This window comes from Chenopodium album, chromosome 22, assembly GCF_948465745.1.
Source record: "Chenopodium album chromosome 22, dcCheAlbu1.1, whole genome shotgun sequence".
Classification (NCBI taxonomy): Eukaryota; Viridiplantae; Streptophyta; class Magnoliopsida; order Caryophyllales; family Amaranthaceae; genus Chenopodium; species Chenopodium album.
The window spans coordinates 4,242,550-4,266,923 of record NC_137855.1 but is presented as its reverse complement, the minus strand read 5'-3'; the positions used below and the strand labels follow the sequence as shown (position 1 = coordinate 4,266,923).

The 24,374-nt window shown below is 36.0% G+C and overlaps 3 protein-coding genes across 4 annotated transcripts; all 3 read left to right on the top strand.

Moving 5' to 3' along the window:
• The first annotated feature begins 204 nt into the window (after positions 1-204).
• LOC145606340 (FACT complex subunit SPT16-like) lies at positions 205-6,027 on the top strand. The gene is made up of 2 exons (XM_081662351.1): positions 205-1,816; positions 3,981-6,027. The coding sequence occupies exons 1-2, from the start codon at positions 476-478 to the stop codon at positions 5,781-5,783; spliced, it is 3,144 nt and encodes a 1,047-aa protein (XP_081518477.1). The 5' UTR covers positions 205-475; the 3' UTR covers positions 5,784-6,027.
• A 1,611-nt stretch (positions 6,028-7,638) lies between these two features.
• On the top strand, positions 7,639-15,144 carry LOC145605753 (putative RNA polymerase II subunit B1 CTD phosphatase RPAP2 homolog). Its single transcript, XM_081661820.1, has 8 exons — positions 7,639-7,930; positions 8,023-8,731; positions 8,846-9,121; positions 9,257-9,895; positions 9,996-10,183; positions 10,581-10,844; positions 11,410-11,568; positions 14,480-15,144. The coding sequence occupies exons 2-8, from the start codon at positions 8,137-8,139 to the stop codon at positions 14,582-14,584; spliced, it is 2,226 nt and encodes a 741-aa protein (XP_081517946.1). The 5' UTR covers positions 7,639-7,930; positions 8,023-8,136; the 3' UTR covers positions 14,585-15,144.
• Positions 15,145-19,029: 3,885 nt separating this feature from the next.
• LOC145604894 (shaggy-related protein kinase alpha-like) lies at positions 19,030-23,524 on the top strand. 2 transcript variants are annotated; one of them, XM_081660880.1, is made up of 13 exons: positions 19,030-19,147; positions 20,274-20,426; positions 20,512-20,604; positions 20,708-20,767; positions 20,861-21,133; positions 21,245-21,319; positions 21,524-21,580; positions 21,674-21,814; positions 21,914-21,964; positions 22,185-22,280; positions 22,365-22,448; positions 22,922-23,024; positions 23,124-23,524. In XM_081660880.1, exons 2-13 carry the CDS (start codon positions 20,319-20,321, stop codon positions 23,204-23,206), a joined length of 1,224 nt encoding a protein of 407 aa, XP_081517006.1. In that variant the 5' UTR covers positions 19,030-19,147; positions 20,274-20,318; the 3' UTR covers positions 23,207-23,524. The 2 variants fall into 2 exon arrangements, with proteins under 2 accessions (XP_081517006.1, XP_081517005.1); XM_081660879.1 differs by lacking the exon at positions 19,030-19,147 and adding an exon at positions 19,154-19,291.
• The last annotated feature ends 850 nt before the right edge of the window (positions 23,525-24,374 follow it).

Sequence of the window (24,374 nt, the reverse complement as noted above, 5' to 3'; positions counted from 1 at the left end):
ATTACAAAACTGTCTGGAATACCCAAAATAACCCTCACACACCAGATCTCATTCACTTAGTTTAAGGGCAATTCAGTAAATTCTGATCTCCAAAACTGTGGCAAATCCCGTAATTTTCCTCAATTTTAAACCCTATTTGATAAACGAATATCTCCATCTATAAATACCCTTTTTTCATTGCGAAACAAAAAAAACAAAAACATTTTCATTTCGCATTTTCTCTCTCTTCTTCATAGTTCCACTCACTATCTTCAATCTATTCATCCCTAATTTTTCAGCAATTCATCAAATTTGATGAATTTGATCTCTCCCTCATCGTATGAAACCCTAATTTTCCATCAATTACTTCATCTTCTTCGATTATTCTGATGATCGAAGAAGAAATCAGTTGAATTTTGTTTAATTGAGCATCTCAATCGCCCCAAAACTCGAAAGAAAACCCTAACCCTAACCCTAGCAGCATCAATTTTAATCGATGTCGACGAATCCATACCAAATCAATTTGGAGAACTTCTCGAAGAGATTGAAGGCTCTCTACTCAAACTGGAAAGCTAATCCAGATTTATGGGGAAATGCTAAGGCGTTAGCAATCGCAACGCCGCCAGCGTCGGAAGATTTGCGATACTTGAAATCTTCGGCGCTTAACATTTGGCTTTTAGGTTATGAGTTTCCTGATACGATTATGGTGTTCACTAAGAAGCAGATTCATTTCCTTTGTAGCCAGAAGAAGGCGTTGTTGCTTGAAGTCGTGAAGAAGGCGGCGAAGGATGCCGAACAAGTTGAAGTTTTGACGTACATCAAGAGGAAAGGCGAAGACGGCTCGTCGTATATGGATACCATTTTGAAGAGTCTGCGTGCGTTAGAGGAGAAGCCTGTGGTTGGGTACTTGTCGAAGGAAGCTCCGGAAGGGGGGTTGTTGGAAATGTGGGTTGATAAGCTGAAGAATTCGGGTATGGAGCTGAGTGATGTTACAAACGGGTTGTCGGATTTGTTTGCTGTCAAGGATGCTGGAGAATTGGTGAATGTGAAGAAGGCGGCGTTCTTGACGGCTTCTGTGATGAAGAGCCATGTTGTTCCAAATTTGGAGAAGGTTATCGATGAGGAGAAGAAGCTGGCGCATTCGGCCATGATGGATGAGGCTGAGAAGGTGATTTTGGATCCTAGCAAAATTAAGGTCAAGTTGAAGGCGGAAAATGTGGATATTTGTTATCCTCCGATCATTCAGAGTGGTGGGAAGTTTGATTTGAGGCCGAGTGCCTCGAGTAATGATGAGAATTTGTATTATGAGCCTGCTAGTGTGATTATTTGTGCTGTTGGGTCTAGGTATAATAGCTATTGCTCGAATATAGCAAGGACGATATTGATTGATGCCAATTCGGATCAGAGTAAGGCATATGAGGTTTTGCTTAAGGCGCAAGAAGCAGCCATTGGTGCTTTGAAGCCTGGGAACAAAGCTAATGATGTTTATCTTGCCGCTCTTGCTGTGGTCGAGAAAGAGGACCCGGGATTGGTGGCGAATTTGACTAAATCAGCGGGTACTGGTATTGGCCTTGAATTCAGGGAGTCGGGTTTGAACTTGAATGCTAAAAATGAGAAGGAATTGAAGCCAGGGATGGTTTTTAATGTTGTTTTAGGATTTCAGAACATGAAGACTCAGGCAACTAACCCCAAAAGCCAGAACTTTGCCTTGCTTTTAGCGGATACCGTCATTGTTGGGGAGAAGGGCCCGGAAATTACAACTGCATTGAGCTCTAAGGCGTTGAAGGATGTTGCATACTCATTCAATGAGGAAGAGGAAGAGGTTGAGCCACCGAAGGTAATGGTTTTGAACATAATTCTACTGATGATTGACTTTTTAGAGTGTTCTGTTACTCTGGCTTGTTATTAATTCAATTACTCTTTTACTTGTATATCCCAAATAATATATGCATGCTGTTTTTGAAAATTTTCTTAGTGTTATTGATGATTAACATGTGCTTTTATGGTTAATTTAAGAACATGGTTTAAAGATTTATATTGTAAAAAGTTGATCAAATAGAAAGTGAAAATTTTGTGTATTGGAGTAAGTTGTTTATGGAAATATAAGATGTACTGAAGAAGAAGAATTTACATCAGTTTAGCCAAAAAGAAACTGTTAACGACTATATGTGTATTTATGTTGAATTTCATGATGTTTGTGCTCTATAGAGTATATTTGTTGCTCTCTGTGTGAGGAGATCTGTACGTGATCTTCAAGGGGTTTTAATATTGACCGAGAATGTTATCATATAATTTGAGTTTGAATATGTGATTGATTGCTCCTCCCCAAGGTGCACCTCAGTGAATTGATTATTATTGTGACGTTTGTAAGCGATTTTTTGGGCTTCATTAAATTGTCTAATTAGGTAAGTCCTGAACCTAGCTCTGGTTTCTTGTTGACGTGTGTAAAAACTTGACATGTATTGTAAACCTCTAATTCACATACATTTAGAATATGATCTATAGTTCATTTACTTTTTGATCAAATTTTACTTTTACTTTTACTTTTCCATTTCACCAAGCTAACAGACATAATTTCACTTTCAACTGATATCCATTAATTTATGACCTTGCTCATAAGAGGAGTTACAAATGTTAGGAAATTAAAGGAGGAGAAAAACTAAAGTGGGAAGATTATCCTCACTTAAATTAAAGAGATGGAATAGCCAAGAGAAAGAGTAGAAGGAAAAGTGTGGAAGGGAATAAGAGTCATCAGATAACTCTTTACTGTTATCTGAAAGTTGTAGTCATAGTGGACATTGGATAGTCAGAAAACCTTTATTTTCATGGGAAATGTGGAAAGGCTTTTTGCAGTTGTCTTTTTTTTTTTTTTTTTTAGGTTGGAAACCAAAGCATTAAATCAAAGCTGTAATTTGGGAAAAGAAAAAAGTTTATGTGAGTTGTGTCTGGAAATTGGATTAACTTTGGGAGGGAAGCCTGAAACAATGGAGTCCCATATATGTGAGATTTAAACTTGCTATGTATTCCATTGCTGCCTTTTATAGTGACTTCATTCAGATGCACTTCCCTTTTTTGTTCCTAAATACATCACTTATGACTTTCTGGGAACATAATTTTTTGACTTGCTCATGATGTTATATGTCTTTATTGCATGTCTTACACACTATGTTACATTGACACGGGTACGGGTATCCGATATTGGTACGTATCCGAGTGTCGGATACGCCATTCTCAAAAATTTAGGACACGGGGACACCGTCTTAACATTGGACTCGGGTACGGATACGGCAATAATTTTGTCCATAATATATCAAAAATTATATAGGTGGTTTTTATTGATAGATTTTTATATCTAGGTGAGTGGATTGCTAAAAAAAAGTAAACAAAATAAAAAGCCCAAGTTGTTTATTTAAAAAAAGCCCAAGTTGTTGATAGAGAAACATAGGTTTAAGGCCTTTTAAGCTTTTTACCAATTAAAACAAAACCCTAGCCGCCACCCTTAAGCACATATATTAAAAAAAAAATGTTACTGCTAGGTAAATCAGGAGAGAGGAGGGAGAAAAAAAGTCAAAAACTTCAGAAATTAAATAAGTAAATACACGTGAAAGAAGAAAGAGAGAGAAAACTGCATTGAGAAAACTCGTAATCGTGTTCATCTTCGAAATTGTTTGAGAACCGTCTTCATCTTCTTCAAAGCTTCAACTCCTTCAATGGCCGCCGTACCCGAGAACAAAATGGAGTATCCGGAACGGATTTCATACCCGGATCGGTGTCGCGTCGTATCGACCCGGGTATGCCGGCCAAAATGCCGTGTCCAGGTAACATAGCTTACACATATTCAGTTTCTGCCATTCGTTGCTCTACTAAAATTAAATTTAGGTGTGATATACATGACCAATAAGCTGAATATGTGGCTACTTTGTACGAACAGTTTATATGTGATCCCTTTTATCTGTGATTTCTTCTCACTTGATTACCTTGCCGATTTTTGTCTTCCACAGGCCAAGCGCAAGGTTAATGAGGCTGAAGCTGTTCCTACAAAAACTACTTTAAGGTCAGATCATGGGGAGATTAACAGAGAAGAGCTTAGGAGGCAGCATCAAGCTGAACTTGCTCGTCAAAAGAATGAAGAAACTGCTCGGCGACTTGCTGGTGGTGGTGCAGGGGCAGGAGATAATCGTTCTTCGTCAAGATCTTCAACAGAGCTGGTTGCTTACAAGAATGTAAATGATCTCCCACATGCAAGGGGTGAAATGATGATTCAGGTTGATCAGAAGAATGAGGCTATTTTACTGCCCATCTATGGAAACATGGTCCCTTTCCACATTGCCACTGTGAAGACTATCACCAGTCAGTCAGACACCAATCGCAATTGTTATGTCAGGATAATTTTCAATGTTCCAGGCACACCTTTTAGTCCACACGATGCTAATTCTTTGAAGAATCAGGGGGCAATATTTGTGAAGGAAGTTTCATTCCGCTCAAAAGATCCTAGGCATGTGAATGAGGTGGTTGCACAGATAAAGACACTTAGGCGGCAGGTTGCTGCTAGGGAGTCTGAGAGGGCTGAGAGGGCAACTTTGGTCACTCAGGAAAAACTTATAATTGCTCAAAACAGATCCAAGCCAATGAGACTGTCTGATCTATGGGTCCGTCCTGCTTTTAGTGGGCGGGGAAGAAAGCTGCCTGGTACTCTAGAAGCACATGTGAATGGATTTCGGTTTTCTACCTCCAGGTCAGATGAGCGTGTTGATATAATGTTTGCTAATATCAAGCATGCATTCTTCCAGCCTGCAGAAAATGAGATGATAACTCTTCTTCATTTTCACCTTCACAATCATATAATGGTGGGTAACAAAAAGACCAAGGATGTGCAGTTTTACGTTGAAGTGATGGAAGTGGTCCAGACCCTGGGTGGTGGGAGACGATCTGCCTATGATCCTGATGAGATTGAAGAAGAGCAGCGAGAAAGAGACAGGAAGAACAAAATCAACATGGATTTCCAAAATTTTGTCACCAGGGTAAATGAACTTTGGGGGATGCCACAGTTTAAAGATCTTGACCTGGAGTTTGATATGCCTTTGAGGGAGCTTGGCTTCCATGGTGTACCATATAAGGCTTCTGCTTTCATTGTCCCCACTTCAAGCTGTCTTGTTGAGCTGATCGAAACACCCTTCCTTGTGATCACCCTGAGTGAGATTGAGATTGTGAACCTGGAGAGAGTAGGCTTTGGGCAGAAGAATTTCGATATGACAATCATATTCAAGGATTTCAAGAAAGATGTGTTCAGAATCGATTCTATCCCCACCAGCTCTTTGGAGAGTATCAAAGAATGGCTAGATACCACTGATATTAAATATTACGAGAGCAGATTGAATCTGCATTGGCGTGCCATTCTGAAGACTATCACTGATGACCCAAAGAAATTTATAGAAGATGGAGGGTGGGAATTCTTGAACATGGATGCAAGTGATTCTGAAACCGATGAGTCAGAGTCAGATAAAGGCTATGAGCCATCTGATGTGGAGGCTGAGTCAGAGTCAGAAGATGAAGCCTCTGACAGTGAATCTTTGGTGGAGTCTGATGAGGACGAAGAGGAAGAGGATGAAGAAGAAGAGGAGGAAGAGGAAGGTTTGACTTGGGAAGAGCTAGAGAGAGAAGCTAGCAATGCAGACCGTGAGAGAGGAGATGAATCTGACAGCGAGGAAGAGAGACGTAAAAGGAAGATGAAGGCAAGTTTTGGGAAATCCCGTCCTGGCCCTAGCAGCAGCAGCTTGCCTAAGCGTCCTAAGGGTAGGAGGTAGATGGGTTTGGCAGACTGATCCATTATCTTGGTAAGTTCAGTTTTGTGGTCAGCTGATATGGGTTCTAGATAGGTTCTTTTGGGTTGTGTTCTTCTAGATATGGGTACTTTTTCATTGCTTTTGTTCTTGTTATGGTTTTTGCAGTGGGCATTGTATAAGTTCATCCCAGAAATGAAAGAATATTCACATGTAAAATGGTGATTTTATTTGTTGGAATCAAGTACCTTTTTTTTTCCTAGCATAATTCTTTCTTCATTTGGATCCCTCATTTCTGCAAGTTGATATCTGTCATGTTTTTTCCTCTCGCATCCTGTATTACAGGTAATAAAAGCAATATGGTAAAAATTCTTTCCAAAATTAATGTACATATTGCATTGTTTGTTAAACACTTGTCGCAATGAATGTAACATTTGCTAAGATAATCATATCTTAGTAGTGTGAAACGAAGCTAGTTAGTTGATGCCATGCTGATGAAGCAAGAGGCCCGATAAAGGTTTATGAGTAGAACAAGTTCCTCGTCGATTCAGGAGGTCCAACCGTCCAAACATTTTTCTCCTCTTGGTTTAGGACATGGGTGGTATTGTGCAAAGGGGTTTGTGCCCTGATTCATTTGAAGAAGTGAAAATGAAAATTGTCAAATTTGTAGATTTTGAAAATGAGACTATGGTTGTGTTTCTTAACTTGATATACTCTGTAGAATATATTTTAATAAAATTGTCAAACTCATTGATGAACTAGGACACCCTCTTCAACTCACATTATTTGTTCCTTTGTTATTTTTTTTTTTATTTTAAGCTAATAATGTTTATTCATTCAATCATTTGTAATGAAGTCACTAAGGGCTAAGGCACAAAAATATACTTGTAGGTGCCACCAAATCCAAATCCATTTTTATCATTATCTTTATGAGAAGTCTATTGCGGAGTAGACAAGAAAGGAAAGGGGCCAAAGGGTCACTTGCCCATTTCAAACATTTTGGTGCCCTTTGGCCCTTTGCTAATTGCTCTTATGGGTATACTCCTACATGAACAATTGCCCTTTAACTACATCCACTAACACCACTACTAGAATTATCACAAGTATTGTCTATCCCTTTCCCATTCTAGTTTCCGCAACCCATTTGTCACCCTTTGACAAACTCTTTGTCAAGGATGCATAAATGCACACGCTAAAATCTAACCATGAGATACATATATAGTATTATACGAAGTATATATTTAACCCTGAGATACATTAATGATTCCATCCTTGGAATGAAGGTATGTACAATTATCAAATGGTCTAATATAATGACAAACTAGTGTGTGGCCCGGACGATGTCATGGATTGCTAGTTTGTACTTGTTGGTTTCGAGTTTAAGTCTTGTTATAAACATTTTTTAGTTGTCAAACTCAATCATTACATGATGGAAACAAATAGTATAATAAAACACCAATTAACTTATCTAAGTTAACTATAATTTTGCTGGATAGAAAACAGAATTAATAAATGGCTAAGATGGTAAGACTTGTAACTTAAGACTTGTTGGTAAATTCTAAGATATTTTAAGTAAAATTCTTAACCCTCATAACATTTCAACTGATAAAGAAATTCTAAGATATAAATCAGCATAACTGACACTAACACATCCAAAATTCAAAATACTACTTCCGTTTCATATTTCTGTATCAAAAACTTTGAAATATTTTAAGTATCACAAATAATTCCCATAATTACAATTAATATATACTCGTACTCTATATGAAACAGAAGTAATATACCATCTGCTTTATAGTCCAATAATATCGGAGATAGATTTATCATTGCTCGTGTCGCTCTCCTTTAAAAGTCACGTTCCAAAAGTCTCCCTATCTTGTTCCTAATCTCTCTCCTCTCTCTATCTCCCCTGTGCAAACTCCCTCTTCGAAGTTCAAAGCGGCAGTCTTAACAAACTGACGAAAATTGGAACTCAACCCCTATCTCTATGTGCGATTCCATACCACCGACCCCAGATTTCGTGCTCTTTCTCTCTCCTCTGCACATCAATTCTTGTTAACAAACCAATCAATCTTCCAATTTTTACTCGAGATTGAATGAATCATTGCTGATTACTGAAGAAGAAGAACAAGATTGAGCAAACAATTTCTCTTTTTTTGCCGCTTAATTCAGTATGAAATCATACTAATTGCTTAAATCATCATTCATTCATACTCCTTTTTGCGTAATTTGTTGTACTCAATTGGGAATTTTTGTATTTCAGTGATTTATCGATTGCTTGAACCCTAATTTGGTAGTTTTTGAGGGGGTTTTGGGGTTGATTTGTTTTCTTGTAAATTAAGGTGGGAAAACCCTTGCTGAAACCCTAGAAATTTAGATGGAAAAGGATAGGATAATTACTGTATCAGAAGCAGTGCATAAGCTGCAGCTTGCACTTCTTGATGGTATTGAAGATGATGGTCAGCTTTTTGCTGCTGGGTCTTTAATGTCTAGGAGTGATTATGGCGATGTAGTGACTGAGCGTACGATTGCTAATCTATGTGGTTATCCTTTGTGCCCGAATTCATTGCCTGTGGAGCACCCGAAAAAGGGCCAGTACCGCATTTCGATTAAGGAGCACCGGGTGTATGATCTTCATGAGAGTTATTTGTATTGCTGTTCTAGTTGTTTGATCAATAGCAAGGCGTTTGCCGGGAGTTTAAATGAGGAGAGATGCTCGGCTTTGAACCCGGCTAAGGTTAATGAGATTTTGAGTTTGTTTAAGAATGAGGGTTTGGAAAATGAGGAAGAGGAGGGCAAGGGGGAGAATGGGGACTTGGGGTTGTCGAAATTGATGATTAAGGAGAATGTTGAGACAAAAGGAGGGGAAGTTTCAATGGAGGAGTGGGTTGGTCCTTCGAATGCAATTGAAGGGTATGTTCCACACAGAGATCGTCTCTCCAATACATCAGGATCAGAAGCTTCTGCAAAAGGTGAGAAGAGATCATCTTAGCTTTTGTAAATTGATCATGTTCTTATTTTTGTGGAAATTGGATCATGGTTGTGAATTTCAATTGTTCTTTTTGTTGAATGGTTGCACATTTCAGGATCTGAACCAGGTGATACCAAGTTGAATAAGCACAGTGATGCCATTTCAAATGGGTCTGACTTCGAGGTTACTGTTATTAAATCCATTGATGTCACAACTGGTTCTACAGAAGTTCCTAAAACTGACAAGAATTTTCAGCTCAATCAATCAGAAACAATGGAACCTTTGCTAGGTGATGTAAACTTCACCAGTATGATTATAACCAATGATGAGTTTACTGCCCCTAAGAAGTTAGAAAGTGGTTCCAAGTCAGTGCAGTCAGAACCCAAAAAAGGTATTATTGGCATATGTGGCTTTTAAATTGAGTGCTTTATTCATCAATACCATGGATAATCTATTTGAATTTTCTTTTAACTCATCTATGTGAATTAGTTCCATTTAGTCTGAACCGAGCTTGAGTTTACTACAGGCTCAGTAGCAAAGAAGTCTCTCTCGACAAAGGGCAAAGATTCATTTTTTGGCAGTGTAAACTTTACGAGCACCATCATTACCCAAGATGAATACAGTGTCTCCAAATTGCCTTCCAGTCAAGTCAAATCTGATCTGAATCAAATGTCCCGAGAATTCTCTGAAAAACTGGATCTTGGTAATCTAAGTAAGGAGTCCACTTCTCCTGGGGACAATGATATACAGAGTTCTATGGATTCAGCTTTAATTGGGGCTGGCAATAATTTAGATCAGGATGCAAGCTTAGCCGAAGTATATTTTCACCAAGATCAGAATGGTTCCACTTCATGTAGCACGCATTCTGAAAAAGTTGTTCACTCTAGTTTATCAAAAGGAAAGTCTGCTCTTAGAACTTCTGGGGTAAAGAAACTTGCACGCTCTGTAACTTGGGCTGACGAGAAACCCAATGGTCTTTCCATTGGAAATCTCTGTGAGTTTAGAGAATATAATAACGCAAAAGAAGGTCCAAGCACTTCAAGAAGCGAAGAGGCAGGGGAAGAGGATGATTTCCAGCGGTTTGCCTCTGCTGAAGCTTGTGCGATGGCATTGATCCAGGCAGCAGAAGCTGTTGCATCTGGGCAATCTGATGCTGATGATGCTGGTATAATCTGCACTCTGTGTGGTTATTAATTTGAGAACATTGTTTGTGTGTAAAAGCCTAATTGCACTGATTTTCTTATATGTTGGTTGTTTGACTTCAGTTTCTGAGGCTGGAATCGTAGTGTTGCCACAGCCAAAAACAGCAGATGAAGGACAACGTTCTGTAAGAGATGATGCATTAGAGAACTTAGCTACTGAAAAGTTGCCTAAGACACCAGGCAACTTGAATCGTGTCTTTGACTCTGATAACTCATGGTTTGATACTTCTCCAGAAGGATTCAGCTTGACAGTAAGTTTTAATAATGTTACAGCTTTGTTTGGTAAGTGGTAATAAATGGTGGCAATGAGATTGAATTTTTATATTGTGGAGTAATTTGTAAGAAGAAATCCAATTTCCATTCTCATGGTAGTGCTAGTTCATCCCAAATTATGTACATTTCTTCACAAATTTCCATTACCATCCAGCCATTTGGGGTGGTACTGGGTGGAATTGAACAGTAACGAAGAAAAACACATGTTTGGGGATAAGGTTGCATTTCTATGTACATGTATTTCTTTGTCAAATTACACTCTATATCGTTTCCATTACCGCTATTTTTTACTGGCTACCACAAGTGCTGTTAATTTTTACTTCAGTACACATGTTCATTTTTAAATGCTCTACTAAGCATTGTTTGGATCTTCAGTTGTCACCATTTGCCTTGATGTGGGATGCTCTCTTTTCTTGGCTGACATCATCCTCGCTGGCTTATATATATGGAAGAGATGAGAGTGTTCATGAAGAGTATATGTTTACAAATGGAAGAGAATATCCCAGCAAAATAGTGCTTCCTGATGGCCGTTCTCCAGAAATCAAGCAAACATTATCTAGTTGTCTTGCGCGAGCTTTGCCTGGATTGATTGCTGATCTAAAATTGCCAACACCAGTATCTACTCTGGAACGTGAAGTGGTACTGACCTCTAATTATCTGGGTTTATTTTGTAGCTCCTTGTAGCCGTGCTTTTGTAATTGAATTGACATATGTCAATATCATGACTGTTTACTTTGTGGGCATGTCTATTGCTGGATATGGTATGTTAATCTTGAACTCTTGGTTATTAATTGCTTGGGCGACCTCTCTTTCCCTGCCAATCAGTGATTAGTTGTGTTTATGCATTTTCTAAGATCATGCTATTTTTAAATCCTAATGACCGCTGCATGATTTCTGCTCAGACTCTTTTTGCTGTCATTTCTTGTATCTACTTTTGTAATGGTGGAATTTACCAGTTCTAGTATTTTGTTGATTGATTTATCCTGTTCTTTGTACTGTTTTTTTTTTTTTTTTTCCTTTTCTCTATCCCCCATTATGGTCATTATCTAATTGTATAAATGGCTCTGGCTGTTTTCTAATACGCTCCTTTATCTCAATTTCTCTTCCTCGTCTCTTTTTGGCAAGAAGCTACTATTTATTCGGTCCTTGTGCTGTTTCCATATCTTTGAGGCCGGTGTTCACTTATAAGCTTGTTTGTATGCAGACCTGCTTGCTGGAAACGATGTCTTTTATGGATGCACTTCCTCCACTTAGAATGAAGCAATGGCAAGTAATTGCTCTTCTATTCATTGATGCCCTTTCTGTCTGTAGGATTCCTGGACTATCTGCATACTTGACTAGCAGGAGGATTCTGATCCCCAAGGTAAGATTTTTTGCTTAATAGTTTCTGACTCTTTGTCCATGTCCTTCTTTATTTGCACCCTTTGACTCTTAGTGATATCTCTGCATTTCCAAATAAAGTTAAAAGTCTATTTCTTGACCCATTTTCTGAGTTTGATATTAAATAATCAAGTGTCTCATTTATTGTCCTAATACCCTTTAAATGTGATTAGTTGTTTTCCTTTTTCTTTTTTTCCCTTGACGATTTTTCCTCCATTTTTGTATATATGATTGATGATCTAGTTATGCATTCTTTTGCTATGCTTCTCTCTGCATCACTCCCAGTTTAGTCTATGTTAAATAGCCTATTTCCATGAATTTTATCTTTTGTGAAAAGTCAAGTTGAACCAAGGACAAGGTGATAAAATCTATAATAGAAGGTAGGTGTAGATTGTTTGATTGATTTTAAAAAGGGATCTAACATAATAGCTGCTTTGCAGTTGCAGGGGCAAAATGATTTACATCTGACCTACATTAACCTGCTTTAACGAGGAGGTTGGGAGCTTTGTTATTAGATATTTATATTCTCCAGTGGAGATGACCTACACTCCATTGGAGAAATTTATGTGCTGTGATTACATGAAATGTTTTTTCTAGACTCAAAATTGTCCCAAAACTAAGCTGGTTACTTCTGGTTTTGAACATTCAGTTGCCAAAAACTTGCCAAACCCAAACAGCTTGCTAAGGCATCCAAAATTGACTTAATCTAGAAATTGTAATAATTTTTGGTGCATATTGCTAAGGAAGCAGGATTAGACTTGGTTTGATAGATATAGTTTTAATAGATGTGTAGAGTAGATCGTAGAAATCTTTAGTGGGCTTGATGGAAGACAACGGTTTAAAGTTTGTGACTACGTGTTTTGTTTTCTAGCACTTTTGACTGTAAAAGATAGAATTTGTATGAAAACATTCTAAGTCCGAGGAAATAGTTATGTTACCCATTCTGCCGCGCCAATGTCAACATCAGTGTATGTGGATTTAGACTTCCAGGTACAAAATACAGTTGGGTTCTCTGTTTGAACCTGGTAAGGGCTGCAGTAGTGCATGGGCTTTTACGAAGGAGAGAAAAATTAGAAATTACATTGATCTTAGTTTTTGTGAAAGATCTTGATGGTTTTTCAGATTGAGGATTTTATTGAAAACCTTGTATTTACAAATCAAGCCATCAACTAATGAGAGGTTTGGTGGGACTTTTAGTCACATCACTTGGATAACTCTCAGAGTCTTAACTGAGGTAGTTTCATTGACTTTTGATGGGTTGATGGTTGCCAGAAGAGGACATGGGAGATATAGTGTGTAGATATTGTCCTTTAAAGTTGAAGAAGAATCTGAGTAGATAGGGATGGAGAGAGAGAGAGGACCTGCAAGCAGTAGGCGGTCAAAAAGCAGAGTGGGTCAGATTAACAGTGTGCAGCTGAATTATTTTTTCATCTCTTTTGTGTACTGGCTTTTGGCAAGGATTTGAGAACAATAGACTTCAAGCCTTAAAAGTACTGTATCCAACAACCCATTGTTATGTATCGAATTAATGTTGGCATTGAACCTTTGTTCAGCGGTTTCAGCCAATAGGTTCATGCTTGGACTTGTAACCAGTAGCTGATGTTAAATCGGGGTTCTCTTAAGTAACTGTTTTCGTATATTGGTTAGGTGCCATTGATTTGAAGTACATACTGTTGGTTAGATATGCATATGGTTGACAAGAACAGTGTTTGAGTTCTTTCTACGAGAGTATTAGCATGACTTTGCTAGCTGGTTGACAATCTAGAACAAGTAATTTGGGGTAGTAATGCTAATATTATTGGCAGACTTAAAAGTACAGATGAACAAAGCTAGTGTATACGATATGGAGATCAATTGTATTACGGACAGGTATGGTACAGTATACCATCTGTGATGTTTGCTTGTTGTCCCTCTTGAATGTGTATAGTTAAGGCGTTGCTAGGAATTGGGACTATACGTCTAGAGTTGTGTGGAAGTGACAATAAGAAACCAAGTGTTGGACATGGAGATACGGTTTATGGATTTACATGGTCCTTAAAAATGTATAGGGCTTATTGTTGCTAGAATTCCAATTCTTTATATTTCTTGAATGTACAGGAGAGAACTTAGTATGAAAATATCCCAATGCCTGAGTGATTAGTGGAAGTACAGTTGGAAAAAAAAGTATGTAGTGAAAATCTGCACACATGCTACAGCATATTTATGAAAGGTCATTTGAGCGATCCCAAGCATTTGATACTCTATGATTTAGAGAGGGGAGGGGAGGGAGGGGATTTGTCATCCACAGAGATGTAAAATTATCTCCTCCCTGGTGCAGCTGCTAACATCTTGTTTCAGGGGTTTTTCCATTTGTCAAAACCCACATGCATTGGGGAGTGTCAGGTAGACATGGTGACAAACGAGGTTTAAGTGTAGAATCTGTAGGTTCATATACTTGCATACAGTCAGACACAAGGTAGTTTTGTTGTGTAATAAGCGTTGTTAACAGTTTAGGATGTTTGTGCATTGTTCTTCCATGGTGTAGATTTTACTGATTTCAATGTAAAGTACTTATTTACTTCACCCAATAGTCCTTATTACTATCTGTTTGAAAAGTGTAGTCTTCTGCCCAATATGCTTTAATGAAGTGAATGTAGACTCTGAAAGTCGATAATTTTGTTAGTCTAGTTTGTATGTTGGGATTTCATGGTCTCTGGCCATGTTTGGCCATTGTGAAATGTTCGAGTTTGATTGGCCCAATCCATTGCCAATTTTTGTAATTGATTATGTCCATGTCATTTGCCTTTGAGCAGAATAGCTAACATTCAAAAAAAAATTTAAAATTTATTCAGAACTTGTCTCCTAGGACATATGAACATGTTTAAAGTGGCTACGTTTGGATGTTGCCTCTGTAGGTCTTAAGTGGTGCCCAGATAAGTGCTGAAGAGTACGAGATCATGAAAGATTTCGTGATTCCGCTGGGTCGTGTGCCTCAATTCTCAATGCAGAGCGGTGGTTGATAAACCGTACTTACAGCAGCTTCGACATGTATGTTGCTGCCTCCTACTTGCTCACTGGTATTGATCAACTACATCGTTTCATTGGATTTCTTATCGTTGCAACAAATTCTTTATGCCTACAAAAATCCTAAAAAGGGGGATTCTTTTTTTCTTCTCTTTTTTTCCCAGGATGGTATCAATAGTAGTACTATTTTTTTGGTTTTAAATGCTCCTTGGAGCAACCGTATCCCCTAGTCATGTTAATTCCATCCCAGAGATGTGCAAAATCATCCATTCTTAAGGCTTTTCCACTGAACATATATAAAAACCAAACATTTATGTATGTCAAGATTTTAAAGATGTCCAAGATTGGATTTTTTTTGCCCAACTATGAGATGGATTTATCATCCCCTACATTACCCTGGGACAGTTTTGGCCAAAGCCATTTGTATAAGATGTCTGATGTAAAAGCTACAGAGTGCTCAGTAATTTTTGTCTTATACAATGCCAAAATTATTTGTATCAGTAAATGTCTGTACAGAACAGTTTGTTAAATTTGAACAGGAGCTTGGTTCTTAAAATTGTGATCAATCAATTGAAGAGTCGAACTTTGCTACTTCCTCTGTCCCACTAAGATCACCGGATATAGATTAAGCTAGACAATTAGTAGGACAAAGGGAGATTTGAAGTGTTGATTTTGAATGATAGAATAAGGAAATGCAGCAAGTGGGGTCCATCTGGGTGTAAATTAATAGTTCTATTAGTAAGGCAATTATAGATGAGTATTTGACTATTCAGTAGCAGAACACAGAAGACATGACAGCACAGCTCTTTCTATTTGTTGCTTTCCTATTTTTAATCTATTACAAGTATTAATTAAAAATAATTTTAGTATGTCATTTTCCTTGATTTCATGATTTTCTCTGTTTTTTTGTTTTCGTCTTATCCACCATTTTTCATCCTCTGAATAATTTCGTCTTTCTTTTTTAGATTTTTTTTTTATGTGGTCTGTATGAAAGATGCATTCTTTTCTTTCGGTAAGAGCAACGTCATGATTGTTACGGAGTAAAGTAAATTTAGAAATTTATTGGGTTTATAAGTCTTATCCCCATTAAAGTGATTTAACATCGCATGAAAACAACTGCCAAAATGTGTAAGAAACATTTAAGCAGTGTATCGTGTATGTGGTTTTTGGGCAGATTTTTTGATAAACTCCCTACCAAACTTTTTACTACCTTCGTTACATATTATTTGCAACTGGGGTAGTATGTTGAAACTCGAAGCATGACTTGGTCTAGTGGTTAGGTTTATTATTTTATTTTTGGATCTAGCGTGCTGGGTGCACCCACACATGAATTCGGGTCATGCGACTCGTGTCTAGGCTGCTCTTTCGAGAATTGTGACACAACGTAACTTGTAGCTTTTGAGCTAGGCTAGTCAACTTTAAGGCACAATGCCTTGACAAAAATAGATCGGTCTTTTTTATAGCCTACACCCGAAAATAATGATAATGATGTTATTTGGACAACTACGCGTAACACACTACTTGCCATCAAATTCCATCAAGAAGTTCAATTTGTGAGCTACATTTTCCATGTCTTTCTAACTAACTCATTGATTCTCATGATAAAAATTAAATGGTTGTTGAATTGAATTGATTCTTAAGTATATTTGCTAATAAAACTGTACTTTAAATGTCCTATTCAAATAAAAATATATACTCCGCAATAAATAATGTGGAAATAAAAAAATATATATACATGGGTAGATAATATTGCTCTTGACGTTTGAGGTTGAGCATTAAATCTTGTTGGAATATGTCTGTGGGTGTAGTTTAATTGGTCAAATATTATTAAGCAATTATTGGTTAGTTAGCCTTACTACCTTTTTAGTGTCTCCTTCGTTTTAGATTGAGAGAGAGAATTCGTCCAAATAAGCCCTACTAGAAGATTCACAGAGTAGGCAGCTGATTCTTTGGGCAATTTTTGCATCTTCACCTAAAATTCTACTTTTAATTTATGAGACTCTTTTAATTTTCATCATTAATTCGGTTCATTCAAAATAATTGTTTGGAAATTTCCTTCTCTTCTCCTAAAGAGTAAAGAGGAGAGCAATGACCGTATGATGCTATGTGCAAATTTGTTGTACGACAATAGGGGCTGTATAAAGTGTTCCAACCAATCGACCATATACTCATAAATTGATACATATTGCGTTATTTAAACTATTTGGATAAAACGTGGATATCATTTAGCTTAACAGTGAGGCATGTAATCAAATCTCGTCATACACTCACTACTATTTGTGGTTTTAACATTTGTATTATACGATTGATTATAGTGAAAAGAAAAATATGGATTATGATTTTGCTAGAGACTTTAATAATGCAATAGGTTGTAAATTGGCTAGACTATATTCATACGAAGTAATTCATAATGGCAAAATGAACAAAAAGAAAAAGGAGATTAAACATAATATTGTACTACAATATATATACATTCATACAATGATAATCCAAAGAAGAGGCCTTCATATTTGATACTTGGAGCTCTAAAAGTGACAGCAGTAATAATTATTGGTACCACAATCTTTTGAGATCCTAATACTTCTTTAATCACCGAGAAGCTTATGCATAATCATTACTTCACACTTACCTTGTCTCCCAACCTAAGATAAAGAATGCTTGAAAGCAGGATACCCAAAGCATATACCCCTTTTCACTAGACTACAAATTTAGTAATGTACAAAATATTTCACTTTCGACTTTTAAGATCTGCTTAACAATCGCAATGCCGGTGGAGAAATATAATTTGACACTCCGATGATTTGTTATGTCGGAGCATTTGTTAGATTTTATCTATTTTTATTACATATATTTTTGTGAATGTTGTATGACTTTTTTTACATATATATACGTAAGGCATAAATATTTTATTAAAAAAACGACAAAATGAGATAACAACTAATTTCCTGTTGCAAATTGGAAACCAATAAATGAATGATAGAAAATTATGTTAGGTTTGTAAATAAAAAAATAAAAATGTGTAAATAATTGGTATTATCATGGATATGAGGAAAGTGGGTGCCCATCTCAATTGTCATCATATTGGCGCCAATCTTTTCCCATCCACACACTGAAAATCTCTGACTTCCTAATTTATTTTTTACTATTTTATTTTAGCACAAATTTTAAATGTTTGAACGGTCCTTAAAATATAAATAAAAAATATCAATCTTATTAACGACACCCTTAATAATTAACATTAACCACTCCATTCTGTAGTTATCATTACCGTCCATAAACCTATTACTACATTATTTAGTTTATTCATACAATATTGTAACAGAATTAAAATAACATTTTGTTAAAAAAAAAATCTTATACAAAATAACGATACAAAGGTTATGTTTTAATATACTCGTAACCTATAATCATTAGCTTGATATTTATAAATATTCATACCAAATTTGGTAAGTATAAATTTTCTTAAATTAAACGGTTATTTTAATTGCATGAAAATAAAATTCATAAAAATACTTTTTAATTATAAATACAATTAAGACAAATATAACAAAATACACTCTATGACATATTATTTTTCATGATACAAAGTATATTTATATATACAACAAATCAGCTATTGTCTATTGAACATTAAGATTTAAAGTACTCCATTTCAAAGTATAACCTTAATGTAAATGCTAACTTGGTTAAGAACTTGTTCTCTTCACCTAAAACAAGGAGATTTGATCTATTTTTAATAAGGTCTGATCTTAATTTTTATTATCTGAACTGGTCTGATTTGATTTTATAATTTGACTAAATTTTGACTGCATTAAATTATTAATCTATAAAGAAAAACATTATCAAAATAGATCTTATTAGAATCGTCTCATTATAAACTTTTAAAATATGTAATATTCAAAGAATTTTGTTATATAAAATTAACTATATTTAACAATAAGTAAATGATAATTAAAAGTTCTGATCTGGTGTGATCTGATCTGATCTCAATTTATAAGTATCTAAAATAAGTAATAAATACCTGAAATAAGTTGAAGAGAACCCGACTTAGGGCTTGTTCATGTTTACTGAACTGATTGGAGCTGAACTGAACTGATTGGAGCTGAACTGAATTGAACTGATTGGAGCTGAACTGAACTGAACCGAACTGAATTGAATTCAGCTGAAATGATTATTTTATGAGAGATGGAAATTAGGAGCTGAACTGAACTGAATTAAACTAATTAGAGCTGAACTGAACTGAACTGAAAATAAGTAAATGTGAACAACCCTTAAGTTGATGAAGAGTTAAGACCAATGTTCCAACTTTAAGAGTATAGGATTTTTTATGGTCCTTACCTGAAAAAATAAAAATAAATAAATAAAAATATATAATTGCTTTAGCTTCTCAATGTCAATATTTTATGCTTTCATCTTTGACTGTCACCCAACCCATTATGACACTAACACAGAAAGAAGGACCCAAAAAATAAATAAAATTAAAAATTAAAAAAATAAATAAAAATCCGAGGAAAATAACAAAAACACTCAGACACCCTCTTCATCTTTCTCTCTCCTCCGTATGGATCTGTTCTTCCCTTTTTCTTTCTCTCTCTAATTTCCTCTCTCCTATTTTTATTTTTTAATTTTTTGATCCAAACCTCTGTTCTTTTCTTTCTTGGTGAAATCTGCTGGATTTTGTCTGTAAATTTCGCAATTGATCGGTACTTTGTTTTATTTTCTTGGGTTCTGCTAATTTGTTGGGATTTTACACAAATTTTGCTGCTTTTTCATTTTTACTGGGTTTCAATTCTAGGGTTTTGATTTTTTCATGCATCATTTTTTCTTGTTTTGTTGGTTTATTTGGATCTGTCTTATGTTTTTGATTCTGTGGCTATTATAGACCGTTTATTTGTTGATTTTTTTCGTTTTTTTTTTAATTTTTTATTTTAATTGGATAGAAATAAATTGAAGTTTGAGGAATTTGTTAAATTAGGCAATGATTCCACTATGGTCAAGCTATGAAATTGTAGAAAGTTGCAATCTTTGATGTGGGTTTTTCTTTTCATCATTTGTTTTGCTAAGTTAATTTTATTTTTTAAATGTTTTGTTAAAAGCATGCTTGTTAAGCATACTTCAAACCAATAATCACAAAAAAATAAAAATGATTTAGCTTATAATTAATTACTTTCTTTTGGTTTTAACAGATTGTAATCCATGTTCAAAGATAATTTCAGTAGGACCTAAGTGATGATAAAAAGCAGTCATTTTCTTTTCTTTGTAATTATTAGTTTGGAGAATGCTTAACAAGCATGATTTTGAGCTGCATATATGTAAAGTTACATGTGAAGCTGCTTCCATGCTATTATTACATTTATGTATTGAAAAATAGAGAATGATCTTACGCGTCGTAGTGAGAATTAGAGTATGATTGAAGCTCGAACTTGGTATTTGATGCTTGAATTCACCCTTTTTTGTTGTTGCGGTGCTGGTGTGGGTGCGTATGTGTGCGTATGTGTGTCTGTTGTAGCTTAATTTTTATGCATATTTTGGTGATTCTCATTTGAACCAATTTCGTCGATTATTTGGGGTTGTTTTTTATCTTATCAGTAATGTTTCTGAGGTGCCTTTATTTATAGTCTTATGGAGAAATAGATTGTGGCGATGTATTGTTAAGCTAATTGTGGTTTTGTCTTGTATTGGTAGATGATTGAGTGATTGAGTTGAGTTAAACGAACATTGTGAGCAAGTATGGCTTCAGTAGGTGTTGCACCTACTACTGGTATTAGAGACTCTAGTGGTCATGGTGTTGATAAGCTTCCCGAGGAAATGAATGACATGAAAATTAGAGATGATAAGGTGAATGAATGATTCTTTCTTTTGCGTTTTTTTTGTTTGTTCTCTTGTTTGTTATTAGTTACTGATAAGTGTTTTTGTGTTTTAGGATATGGAACCAACAGTTGTTGATGGCAATGGCACCGAGACCGGGCACATAATAGTGACAACAATCGGCGGGAAGAATGGCCAGCCAAAGCAGGTAGAGTGCTATGTCATAATGCCAATAGGTATATTTGTATGTCACAAATCAAACATTTAGAAATTAGCTGCTTATCTATTATCTTTCTCATGGCCTGTTTCAGACTATTAGCTACATGGCAGAGCGTGTTGTTGGACATGGTTCTTTTGGGGTTGTTTTTCAGGTAGACTTTTCGTCCTCGTGACATATGAGATACTGTTGACAGTCTCTTGTCCATGTAATTAGTTTGCTAATTTGTGTTCTTATATTCGTGTAGGCTAAGTGCTTAGAAACAGGGGAAACCGTGGCTATAAAAAAGGTTCTTCAGGACAAGAGGTACAAAAATCGCGAGTTGCAGACAATGCGTCTTCTTGACCACCCAAATGTCGTGTCTTTGAAACATTGTTTCTTTTCAACAACGGATAAGGACGAACTGTACCTTAATTTGGTGCTTGAGTATGTTCCGGAAACTGTCCATCGAGTGATCAAGCACTACAATAAAATGAACCAGAGGATGCCTCTGATTTATGTTAAACTATACACTTACCAGGTACCAAATTTAAATGCAAACTTGCAACTATGTTTATCTTTATCTGCATTGTCTCCTGTTTTTACTCAATGTTAATTCTTTGGACTTTGCACAATTCTTTGATGATTGCAGATTTTCAGAGCCTTGTCATACATTCACCGCTCTATTGGTGTTTGTCATCGTGATATTAAGCCTCAAAATCTCCTGGTAAGTTTTTGAGGTTTTTTGTTTAGCTTTCTGAGCTGTTAGTGCTGATTTTACTTTATGTACACTAGACCCTGATTATGGACGACATGCACATCTATACACTCGACGTTTTCATTACATGTTTGCGTCCCTGCTTGTCTATAGCCTATAAATTGGATACTTCTGTCAGTGGTTCTTACTGGCTTTATTTGTAATGATATGTAGGTAAATCCTCATACGCACCAGCTGAAGCTTTGTGACTTTGGAAGCGCAAAAGTTCTGGTATGTGGGTAAATTTGTTTAGTCATCCCATTACTTCAGATGTATGTTACTGTTGTGTTATGCCACATCTAATTACCTTCTCCTCATCTGCAGATAAAAGGCGAGCCTAATATATCTTATATCTGCTCTAGATACTATAGAGCACCAGAGCTAATATTCGGAGCAACAGAATACACTACAGCTATTGACGTCTGGTCTGCTGGCTGTGTGCTTGCAGAACTGCTTCTTGGACAGGTAGCTTGATACTCTTGCAAGTCATCTGCCATTTTTACATAATGGTTGGCACCTTCTATGTGTATGTATATTTATATTCTGTTTTATATTATATTTCAGCCTCTATTTCCTGGCGAGAGTGGAGTTGATCAGCTTGTTGAGATTATAAAGGTATAGACCAACTTTTATGGCCACCTCGAAGGGGGGCTTCCCTTGTCACCTATGTTGACTATGGTGTTTTAAGTTTTTGTTGTTTCTTGGCTTGCTAAATGTGTCAGTTTTGGGGGAGGGGAATATAGGCATTTTTCTGTCAATCTTGAAACTTGGTAGTCATTTCCGCTGTGGTGCTTCTTGAATGTCTATTGATAATGCCTGCCTAAAACTTTCTCAGGTGTTGGGCACTCCAACAAGAGAGGAAATCAAATGTATGAATCCCAACTACACAGAATTCAAATTCCCTCAAATTAAAGCTCATCCATGGCACAAGGTTGAATTCAAGACCAAATTTTGGATCTTCTCTTTTTCTTTTTTAGTTAAATTGTTTTAATGCTGTTTTTTTTTATTGCACCAGATATTTCACAAACGAATGCCTCCTGAGGCTGTTGACTTGGTTTCTAGGCTCCTACAGTATTCTCCTAATCTCCGATGTTCAGCTGTAAGTTCCATATTTAAAAACTTCGTACGTTAATTTATTCATTGGCATTTTCCTTCCTGCATCAGTACTTCAGTAGTATTCTCCAGCAGCCTTGCAGGTCATGCTTTTGTTTGAGTGAGCTATTATAAGTTTATTAAAATTGATGATATATTCCCTTCATTTTTTATTTTATTTTATTTTATTTTTTTAATGAATGAATGAGCTTGAGTTTTGGTTGTTAATTGTTTGTGCCAAAGCTGCATTAAAGAAAGAAGATCATGATTTCTGAGTGTGTTGCTTTCTATTGTTCTATTTTTATTTATAAGTCTTGGCACATTACTTAGTAAACGTATGTTTACTTAGTTTCTTAATTCTTTTAAAGCTTGTTCATACCTCATTCACCAGGTAGCATCTTAATCTCCTCTCTATCAGTGACTGATGTGCTTCTGATATTCTAAAGTGTGTGTGTGTGTTTTTTTTTTCTTCAATTTCAGCTGGATGCCTTGACTCATCCCTTTTTTGATGAGCTTAGAGACCTAAACACCCGTTTGCCAAATGGACGCAATCTACCCCCGCTGTTCAACTTCAAGGCTCATGGTAAGAATTGATCAAAGGAAAGACTACATTGTTGTGCCACTACTCTATCTAAGATTTGAGTTGACTTTTTTTTTTCTTTCCTTTTTCGCAACACTACAGAGTTGAAAGGAGTGCCAGCAGAAACAGTTGTCCGATTGATCCCCGAGCATGCAAGAAAGCAGTGTTCATTTCTTGGATTGTGAAATCAAATTTGATGAGATTATGAAGAGCAGAGGAAATCATTATTATTATGGAAGATGTGGTTTCGTAGTCTAAGTATCTGTTCCTTTTTAATCCTTTACATATTTTCTGGTGCCCCTTCTGTGTTAGTATCTTTTTTTCCCCTTACACCCTATGTTGTAAAAGCAGCTTTTAGAGAGAGAAATGAACAATTGCAAGTCCTGCACAAGACCTGAATATGGCTGTCTTTTTTTTACTATGGTTTATATTTCTAACTGGTTGTAATTTATCACCGAAAGTAACAGCCAACCTTAATCGGAAGTGTATGTTGTGATATAGAATTATGGCTCAATGGTTGCGCCTCACTTTTCTTTTTTTTTTTTTTTTTTTGTCATTCGTAATATAATGAACAAATGACTTGGTAAGAAGCTTGGATGTATGAGAAATCAAATGATACTCAACAGATAAGAAGGCACTGCTCATGTAGCATTTTAATGTCAAACAAGGTTTTATTAACTTAAACAATGTTGTATAGAGTATAGACCCTCTCTATTTTCCCTTGGTGTATATAAGTTGATCATTGATGTTTTGGTATTCGGTAACAAACTAGGGAGATGGTTAGAAGTGCCCTTTCTTATTTCTTTAAGTTCAAAGATTGCGAAACACTTGACTAAAACTCATTTAAGGGGAATCATAGGTTACTAGTCGCATCTACTTTGGACTGAATTTTACTTGAAATTTGAAATTGGCAAGTTAGCTCAGAATTAGATCTTACCTGAAGGACAAATCTTATCAATGTAAATATTGAAAAATCGCATATGCCTGTGATGTAATATCAAAAGCCCCGGTGCAAGATAAGAACCGAGTACTATTTCTTAAATTTAGATGTGCTTTAAAAGAATAATTCTTACTAGAAGTTTATAATTCACCGTTTCCCCACTGCTTATATTTCAACTTTTGAAGACTCCATTAAAAAATAGGAAATTTTGTCAGAAAAAACCATTTATAACATCTATTTTGTTGGAAAAAACCTTATAAAAAATTTTTGACAAGGAGAAACCAGTTTGTAAAATATTTTTGTTCAACAAAACCTGAGATCTCTAATCGCTCAATTAACACTAATTTCACCTTAATTAATCTAATTACTCATAACTCTCACCAACTATTTAATAATTAAGCTAATTGCTAAAT

Bases quoted from the DNA above. Each gene is read 5' to 3' on its own strand.
- LOC145606340 (XM_081662351.1), top strand. From the start codon at position 476: ATGTCGACGAATCCATACCAAATCAATTTGGAGAACTTCTCGAAGAGA. The intron at 1,817-3,980 runs GTAATGGTTTTG...TGTCTTCCACAG, and splicing joins AAGAGGTTGAGCCACCGAAG to GCCAAGCGCAAGGTTAATGA.
- LOC145605753 (XM_081661820.1), top strand. From the start codon at position 8,137: ATGGAAAAGGATAGGATAATTACTGTATCAGAAGCAGTGCATAAGCTG. The intron at 9,896-9,995 runs GTATAATCTGCA...GTTTGACTTCAG, and splicing joins ATCTGATGCTGATGATGCTG to TTTCTGAGGCTGGAATCGTA. The intron at 10,184-10,580 runs GTAAGTTTTAAT...TTGGATCTTCAG, and splicing joins CAGAAGGATTCAGCTTGACA to TTGTCACCATTTGCCTTGAT.
- LOC145604894 (XM_081660880.1), top strand. From the start codon at position 20,319: ATGGCTTCAGTAGGTGTTGCACCTACTACTGGTATTAGAGACTCTAGT. The intron at 21,134-21,244 runs GTACCAAATTTA...TGATGATTGCAG, and splicing joins TTAAACTATACACTTACCAG to ATTTTCAGAGCCTTGTCATA. The intron at 23,025-23,123 runs GTAAGAATTGAT...GCAACACTACAG, and splicing joins GTTCAACTTCAAGGCTCATG to AGTTGAAAGGAGTGCCAGCA.